The sequence below is a fragment of the Onychostruthus taczanowskii genome, unplaced genomic scaffold, assembly GCF_017590055.1.
Source record: "Onychostruthus taczanowskii isolate IOZ18803 unplaced genomic scaffold, ASM1759005v1 scaffold6, whole genome shotgun sequence".
In the NCBI taxonomy this organism is placed as follows: Eukaryota; Metazoa; Chordata; class Aves; order Passeriformes; family Passeridae; genus Onychostruthus; species Onychostruthus taczanowskii.
In genome coordinates this window covers 5,729,360-5,738,489 of record NW_024503679.1, presented here as the reverse complement: position 1 = coordinate 5,738,489, position 9,130 = coordinate 5,729,360, and the positions used below count along the sequence as shown (strand labels likewise).

General features: G+C 37.2%; 1 protein-coding gene across 1 annotated transcript; it reads right to left on the bottom strand.

Moving 5' to 3' along the window:
* Nucleotides 1-429: 429 nt before the first annotated feature.
* On the bottom strand, nucleotides 430-8,156 carry DNAAF4 (dynein axonemal assembly factor 4). Its single transcript, XM_041418697.1, has 9 exons — nucleotides 8,009-8,156; nucleotides 7,304-7,451; nucleotides 6,796-6,929; nucleotides 5,553-5,793; nucleotides 4,669-4,814; nucleotides 3,965-4,074; nucleotides 3,098-3,251; nucleotides 1,979-2,084; nucleotides 430-958 (listed from the first exon to the last, which is right to left on the bottom strand). The coding sequence occupies exons 1-9, from the start codon at nucleotides 8,129-8,131 to the stop codon at nucleotides 849-851; spliced, it is 1,272 nt and encodes a 423-aa protein (XP_041274631.1). The 5' UTR covers nucleotides 8,132-8,156; the 3' UTR covers nucleotides 430-848.
* Nucleotides 8,157-9,130: the final 974 nt, after the last annotated feature.

Sequence of the window (9,130 nt, the reverse complement as noted above, 5' to 3'; positions counted from 1 at the left end):
GAGCAATGTTTGCTCTGACCACAAACGGTTGACAAATTTGAAATGCTTTGCCCTGTTAGCTGAAGGGCTGACTGAGATGGGTTTAATAAGATGCATCTTTCTCCCATTGCCAGTGTCTCTCCTCTTTAGCCCTCACTTCCCCTCACTAATTCTAAAAAGAGCAATATCTGTAAGTATAGCATTACAGTCAACTGAGGCACTCAAACTGCTGCACTGTCCTCCTTCGAGCTGTTATAAAAAGTGTTTTCAGCCCCTTCCAGTGCAATGCAGCAGTTTTCTGCAGGAAAGCAGGGGCAGCAGCTCTCCTACCAGACATTTCTGACTCAAGTCAGCACTCCTCTCAAGGCTCTAAGTAAAACAGCTGGAAGCAATGCCTGCCACCTTCTCCCTGATACAACGCCGTAAAATTTGCACACAATAATATATATCTGCATGATAAATACTTTATTACAAAGACAGAAATCAGTCATAAATGATATTCAGGAAAGAGACTGATGCAGAAAATTCAGAAGTCTCCTAAAACTGCTGCTGAAAGAAGTGTAGTTGAAATGGCCCCAGTTTGGAAAGAACATTTAACAAAAAGGAACCGCTTCAAGTCCAGGGTTTCAGATTGTCAGAGTAATACAGAATGCTAACAAAAACCAAAATACAACAACTTTGTATCAAAATGATATATCTAGTCATGTTTATAATACTATAGTTTCCAATAAGATATCCAATCTTTTACCAATTTTGTAAGTGTCCCAAGTGAAGCAGAAAGATATCTAGGTAACACACACTGAAGAGAAATAAGATTCCTTCTGATGACCTCAAAGGCATCAAAGATTCTTTTTTATACTTTTTTTTAATTAAGAACTTTGCATTGTTCCTTGAATTAGATGTCGAATCTTCTCAGCATCTTTTTCTATAATTTTATTTTTCGGATCAATCTTGAGAGCTGCTTCATAATCCTGGAGGCCTAATATAGACACATTAATAAGAATATAAATCAATAATGGAAAAGCATTCTCTTTAGTAACTGGAAATAACTACTCCCTAGTCATATACATGAAGTATTGACCTTGAGATTTGTCCTTAAGTGAGATGGCATCAGAATGACATTAGTTTAGCTTCCATCAGTAAATAAACTTATATTTTGTTTATCTTATTTTACAAAACGTTGTAGTGGAAACACTCTACCACATAAATATTTCCAGGTTTTGAGACATGAAAATAGAGCCTCTTCATTCATGGACATATACACCTATATATGTGTGTGTGCATGAGGGGACTGTTCTAAAGTGTTCTGCAGAAGAGAACAAATGATCCTGTGTGAAAATATGAACAAAAATGACATGAACTGTGAAAAACACAAGTACAGGTAGTAAAATCTTGCCTACATTAGTTTTTTTATAAGGTTTCAAAGTGCAAATGAAGCTGTAAGGGAATAACCAAGTGAGGCCTAAGTAGAAAAAGGTAAACAATGGCCAAAGCTTAGCACTTCAACACTGACATTTTGAATATTCTTCAATTTCTATTATCAGCTTTCACTTGTAAATTTGCTTTACAAAACTAATCTGATACTCTTGAGCAACTGAATAGGGACACTGTAAATTCAGTTATTTTCACACAAATCACATGTACTTGATGAATCATTTTACTCATTAATATGGGCTTCCTACCACATTTTACACAGATGTTACTAAGCACTTACAAGTATTTTAGAAATATGTCAGGTTATTTTAATATCTTAATGGAGAAACTCCTTAAATTAAGAATGCAAGCCATTTTCTCAAACTTGCAAATATTTTTCAAGTATCCAGTAAATTTTAAAAAAATTAAAGAATGTGGAATAAATGTTCATAATAAATAGACATAGACTGCATAGACCTCCTTCAAAGTCACTCCTGAAAACATAAAGGTGTGAGCAGGCTCACTGAGCTAAACTTGCATGTCACTATAAGTTCCTGTGCATGTTTTCATAAAAGCAAGGCCTCACCTTCAGGGTATAATTCCAGCTGACAAAAAGCTGTTCCACGTCTCACATGGGCTTTCACTCGAGCCTTCTCATTATCAGGAACAGGTGGTGTCAACAGCTCCAGAGCCTTTGCAGATGACAACACCCAAAGTATTTATAAGTAGGTTTTCCATAATTTGGAGGATTTTTTTCTAATTTACAAACACTTCTCTCACCTAATTACTGTTATTATACAGTGACATAATAACTATTCAAAAAGAAATAGAAAATAGCTATTCAAATTTAACTATAAATGGCTTGTGACTCTAGTCATTACGATTTGTATCCATCACCCAAGTTTGCCACCTACAGTTACATTGCCATGGCTAAAAGCTGATAAATTCCATGTTAAATGTTTATTGAGGTCAAATAATGTGTCCTGTTTTCATACATCATATAACCTATCATGCTATCAAAAGAAAAAAAAAAGGTAGCACTAAAAAAACATGTGTTTTAGTAGTAGTTACTGGAAAAAGCAAGATCAAAATCCCCAAGTTTCAAGACTCAAGTACTTATTAGTTAAAAAAATAATAATTCTTGGAAAACTTTTCCCACATTATTCAAGTGCCATTTGAGATCATTCCTCTTGTTGCACAAATAACAGCTGCTAAAACATCAGAACAATACAGCCCTTCTTTGAAAATGTTCAGCTTGTTGGAAGTTTTTTAAAGTATCCTGCTCATCACCACCACTTTTTTTTTTCTTCCAACCAAATGAAGCACACCACAACATAATAGAAAATGTATGAGTATACTTTGGTTTTGTTTTTCTCTGCTCCAAGTCATGGGTTTTTTCAAGTGTACATATTGCTACAATATTTTTATCCATTAAGAAACATATGGCCAATATACGGCCATTTGTCACAAATGTGTGAAAGCCTGGTTTAGGGTTTATTTTATTGTTCTGTTTTAAATTTCTGAAAGTTCATTAAGCACTATCAAATTTTAATATTTCACTAGGGCTTCATTATATCAATTTTGAATTTTAAGACTTTGAATTGCACTGATATGTATTTACAGATCTGCTTAAAACAGAACCATCACAGTAACACAAATCACATTAATGCAAAAGATGACAGCCTAAGCTCCTGGATTTTTATACCTTGGAGGAATCTTCGATAGCTTTGTGCAAATTTCTCAGTTTAAGGTGGCAAGCAGCACGGTTCAGGTACAGCAGAGGAAGTTTATTGTTCAGCCTCACTGCAAGGTTATAGGCATTTACAGCCCCAAGGTAGTCTCCCATTGCAAACATTTTGCTAAGTATTAAAAAAAAAGTGAAACATGCACTTTAAAGAAGGGGAAAAATACAAAATAAAGACCTACTTATTGTTAACTCATTTTCAATAATTTGAGGTTTTAGCATCTTCTCCTTTGAAATGGCCCTTTATAGCCTTTTCTGAGAACAACATAACTGAAGTTCAGTACACCTTGCTGCTGACAATATAACTTAGACATACACAACAAAAATAGTCACTGCTTACAAGCAATGAAGGATTGTAATAATGGACACATTTATGTAGACATAGGACTAATTTTGAAAGCTTTGTATATCTGATTATGATTGCCTAATCAAAGCTTTCTGTATAACACAGCTTATATAAATAAACAAGTATTTGCATAAAGTCCCTAAAGTTTATTTTACACAGATGTTTAATGTCTCACTAAAAAAGTAAAAATTAAATTAAATCCACTTAGGTATAATAGTGCACTGCCTCAATTTTCTTCAAGGAAGAATATACATAATGTGTTTACAATGATTTTGTCTATCATGAGCTTAAACAATTGCATCTCATTCTATCAGATTCTAACCCCATAAACTGTCAATAAAATCTCTACTACGACTACCATGACTACTCTAGACATTCATCAACTCTGTCCAGAATAAAGAGAATATACCAAAACTGAACAGTAGACAAACACCATAAAACTAATTCATTTTTAATACATCTTCAAGTGGAATATAACTTACTTTCCTTTGTCCTTTAACCAATCTGGATTCTTCTCCTCTTCTTTTAAATCTTCCAGCTCAGATAAATCAGAATTTATTATTCTTCGAGCTTCTGCTTGTTTATGTAGCCACTGCAAATACAAAATGTGCTGGTATTATTTCTGAAGCAAAACATCAAATCCAAAAAAGGATTTTATTTTCATCTCTTCATTCATACTTATCAAAAGAATTCTATTTACCACGTATTTCAGACACAGGAAAATATTTGATAGCGTCCAATATGAAAAACTTCAAAGTTTTCCCAAATATTTTATTACCATGGGAAGTTAGGTTACCACATCTCTAATACATTTTTATTTACTTGTTTGTTTTGATCTTTCAAACTTACTTTGTGTTCATTGAATCAAGCTCAAAAGATCCATGAGCATATTTTAAGATGGAACTGAAAGAATCTTAAATATAAGAGCTAGGACACTTCAAATTTTGTACTTCAAGGAATTAAATTAATATTGCTGCCTTTTCTCCCCCTCCCAAAAAAGGAACACGTTATTTATTAATCTGCTTGACATGGTGAAAAGAATTTTTGTATAAAATTGTTTCTTTATATGTTAATTTAAATAAGACTGCCTTCCTTGGAAGATGAGGATATTGCACAGGTAACATTCCTTGGCAAAGACACTATTTTTGTATTGACTGAATACACAATAATTAATTCCCCAGCTTACCTCCTCCTCTTCTGCAACACGAGATTCTCGCAGAGCTGTGGGAAAAACTCGTGGTGTAAAGTTGACTTTAATTGTAGCAGCAGCTCGGGGAGCTGGTAACTGTTCTTCCTTTAAATTCTGTGAAAATATACTACAGGAACCATGACCTATGGAAAGAGTTAGAGCACTAGAAATTAAAAATGAAGCAAGATATTTTTCTGGTTTTCTACTGAAGTCCAAAGTACACCTGACATAGAAATGTGGCACTAGAATTAAACCTCTAATCACCTGAGAAAAGCTTAGACTTGGTCTTCTGAAGGGAAGGTTCAAACAATTTTTCTTCCTAATGTAGCAAGTAAATAAATGGAATTATACAGCATCTGTCACAAATGAACTTAAATTCCTCTTACACCTACCTCTCTCTTTGTTGTTGGTATGATGCTGTGACAGGGCAACAATAAGAGCTAAAACTACCCTATCAAATCAAACAAAGAATTAAATGTCTTCTGCTGGTTTAGCTCCCTGAATTGGCTCTCTGTGGATCCAAGACACAGGACAGAGAGCACAAAAGGAGATTGAATATTTCCATGAAATCCAGCAGTTAGGTAACTTTGGGTAACAGAAACCCCACCCCCAGGAAGTCTGCATTACACTGGGAGAAAGGCTTTCCGATTTACTTTTCTAAAGCTTAGAACAAAACCCACCCTTGTATTTCCAAAGACTTCAACAAGAGCTAAGAACTCATGTGCTTTAGCTCAATATTGCCTGAAAACAACAATTTTAAAATAACTGCGAGCTAAAATAACTTCAGTTCAGTATGGTGGAGACAAAGGAATTAGAAACATCTGGGAATAATGTTATACCCACACTTTAAAGAATTACTAAGTACAGTTCAATTATACAACCTCTTGTGGATTTGAGTCTTGTCTTAGAATTTCCTTCATTAGGAATCCGAGTTTTGTTCATTTTTTCATTTTTTTGCTCTTTTAATGGCTCTATTTCTTGATGTAATTCCTCTTTTTTTTGTATGCTCTTGTATTTATCACCATCTTTTTGTTGGTTTTTCCATAACTCCAACTCTTTAGCGACCTTCTGCCGTTCCTTTTCTTTTAGATCTTCAATTCTTTTTCTTTCTGCTTCCTCTAGCTATTTGAAAAAAAAAAACAAACTCCTATAAGATACATAACATCAGATAATACTGACCTGACTAAGTTAAAGTTACCATTATTTTCCCAGTTCCAAGCATAATGTAACCAATAATGTGACCATAGTAGCAGAGTTAATTAAGATGCTTGAAAATTACTGTGAGAGTAAAGATATCTGATCAGCTTTTAGAGGACTCATCTTCAAACTATTTCACTAACAACCCTAAGATACAATCCAGACATATTCAGAAATAAGTTTTACTTTTAAACAGTGAAAATCCTAGCCATGTTCCAATGTAGATCTCTGGAAAATACAGAAATGTAAAATATATGTGATCATCTGAATACACTCTTTCTAATTTCTCCTCTTTGAGATTATTACATATTTAGAAGAGGTACAACATTGCTACTAAGAAAGTCACTAACTGTAGTTCTTTCTGGTCCATGTTGCATATGCAGTCATAAAATTTCATTGCATGCTCAAAAAAAAAATCCTTTGAACACAAGTGAAGGGACCAGACTTTTTATATACTTAAAGTTTTAAGAACATATCTTAAAATATAAATAAAAAGCAGAATAACAAAGACACAAACACACAAAAGACAGAAAAAGCAAGTCTGATATAAAATACAACAAAGAATAAGTGAGAATTTTTAAATCAGTATTTTTTCACAGTGCTAAAGGACTAAACACCTGCAAAAGCCACAAAAGACTACAGTTTTGCCAGATGACTGTACTCTCCTTGGAACAGGCAAAAATCTGAGCTTGTCACCAAAAACTTCCATTATTACTCACAGAAAATTGCAACTTCTAAGCACTTTGTCAGTAACATTTTCATATTTGGTCATAAATAGGTTTAAATGCAAAGAAATAACAAGGTTCACCACCATTACAATAAAAATTGGAACTTTTCATATTTTTTGACATACATTTAACAAAGCATCTGCCAGATTAGTTGGCAGCCGTTTACATGAAAGTCTTGCAGAACTTCTTCTAAACCTACCTTCATTGTGGCCTCCAAAGCATATTTTTTGTGTTCCTGTTTTGCAATTTTTTTTGCTTCAGTCTCCTCTTTTGCCTTTTCTTGGGCCTTTACAACAGCATTCTCTCTCAGATATTGTAGTTTCTCCTTGTCAGCTTAAAAAAATAAACTTAGTCATTTAGGCCTGATGTTCTATTGGTATATATCATCGGTTAATGAAAACATGATTTCTTCTGCTACTTTGGCAAAACACAACATGATTACAATTTGACAAACCAGTGTCTACCAAGCCCATGTGTAAAAGAGAAAAATTAAGATTTGTTTAAACACAAAATGTAAATTTTACAATAAATATTGTATTATTTCACACATGTTAGCAAGAGTAGATATTCTTCATTCTCACATACTTTCTATTTTTAATAATGAACAAGATTGAACTGAGCAGATATCTACCAGCAGAAGTTTCACAGCATGGTTTCCTTACACACAGGTAAAATGTATTTTCTACTTTTCAGAGTAGAAAACTTACCATTTGCTAGAGTTAGGGAATCCCACAAGGCTGGTTCTTTTTTATACAAAGTGAAGAAAATGTTTCCATTTCCAATCTTTGCTGTGCTGTTTGTGTCATCAATAGGAGCATATAAAACGGCCTCAAATAAAAAGGGAGGGATGCTTACCTACAAAAATATAATTTGTGCTAATATTTACTATTTTAAATTAACTCTCACATATTCAAAACAGAGCACAAGCATACAGTCAACCTCAAGGAACAGGTACTATTGACAGGACTAATTTGCTTTGTATCCACTGCGGAGGTTCGTAGAGGCCCAGAGAAGGCGCTTCCTTCCCGTTAAGGGTGGGTCGGCACAAGGTTATATATTTCATTAGTGAGATTGAAAAAGTCCGTTCTTCAGCACCGCAACAGAAGCCGCGGATTTCAAATTTAGGATTATTCACAGTAGAAGCAAATGTATAAATTCAGTCCAGCTATGAGAGTAAAGGCAGCTGGCACCTGTTGAGTGGCAAGATCATCAGTAGGGAAGGAGCAGTGGTAAAGCCATTACGTGCCGCAGGACGGGCGTTTAGCAGCCTGCAGCAGACAGAGGGGGGTTATAAAAGATAAAGGGTTCTGCACTTGAAGAGTTGCCATGGTGCACGGCGCGCGTGGCTCCGAGCAGAGCTCCGGAGTCACCCGCGGCAGGAGGCCCGTGAGGCGAGCGGGGCGCGGCCCCACCTTCAGGTACTGCTCGCTGCAGAAGATGTTGGCGGGGGTGGCCCGGGCCCCGCGCAAGGGCAGCGAGAGGTACACGGCGGCGAGGGTCTGGCGCCAGCTGTGCTCCCGCAGCCACACCGGCATCGCCGCGGCCGAGCAGCTCCGGGGCGCTGCCGGCCTCAGCCCCGCGGCGCACGCCGGGAGCTGTAGTCCCCAGGGGCCTGAGGGCCGCGGGCACGGCTCCGGCTGCCGGCAATCACAGCTCAGCAGAGCACGAAGGAACGCAGCTCATGTCATCCATGAACATTTCTAGAAAGAGACAAACTGATGGTAGCGTAGAATTTCTGACAAAAACTATCAAACGTTAGTTTTTATCAAAAACTAACATCTGGTCCAGCCTCCCTGTTCAAGTAGGGTCATCCCAGAGCACATAGTGCAGGATTGTGTCCAGATGGTTCTGGAATTTCTCCAGTGAGGAAGACTCCACAGCCTCTCTGGGCAGCCTGTACCCACACAGAAGTTCTTTCTCAGTTCAGGTAGAACTTCCTGAGCGTCAGTTTCTGCCTGTTGCCTCTTGTATTGCTCAGAACCCCTGAGAGGAGCCTGGCTCCATCCTCTGGCACCTCCCCTCAGACATTTACACACGCTGCTGAGGTCCCCTCCCTGCCACCTCTCCTTGAGGCTAAACAGGCCCAACTCCCTCAGCCTGTCCTTGGAAGAGAGATTCTCCAGACCCCTGAAAGGACTTGGTAGCTCTGTGTTGGACCTGCTCCTGGATCTCCATGTCTCCAGTACTGAGGAGCCCAGAACTGCACACAATACTCCAAGAGTGGCCTCACCACGGCTCAGCAGAGGGCACGATCATCTTCCTTAACCTACTCTGGCAATGCTGGCACTGAAACTTCCACATGTCCCCTAAAAATAAGTGCGTCATACAGATAGCCCCACGCTATTGCTGAGCAATATTGTCTGCTGTACTGTCTCTGCCAAAAACTCAGGAGGTAATTTGCACATTACCACTCCAAGTTCCTCAAACAAACTGTAACACTGTATCTGCCAAAATAAAGTCTAGTACATTGAAAGCAACTGCTTCTGGAGAATGTGGCCTGAAAGATGAGCCAAAGACAGCTGGATAAAAATTAA

Bases quoted from the DNA above. Each gene is read 5' to 3' on its own strand.
- DNAAF4 (XM_041418697.1), bottom strand. From the start codon at position 8,131: ATGCCGGTGTGGCTGCGGGAGCACAGCTGGCGCCAGACCCTCGCCGCC. The intron at 6,930-7,303 runs GTAAGTTTTCTA...TATTTTTTTAAG, and splicing joins TTCCCTAACTCTAGCAAATG to CTGACAAGGAGAAACTACAA. The intron at 5,794-6,795 runs GTAGGTTTAGAA...TTTTTCAAATAG, and splicing joins CTTTGGAGGCCACAATGAAG to CTAGAGGAAGCAGAAAGAAA.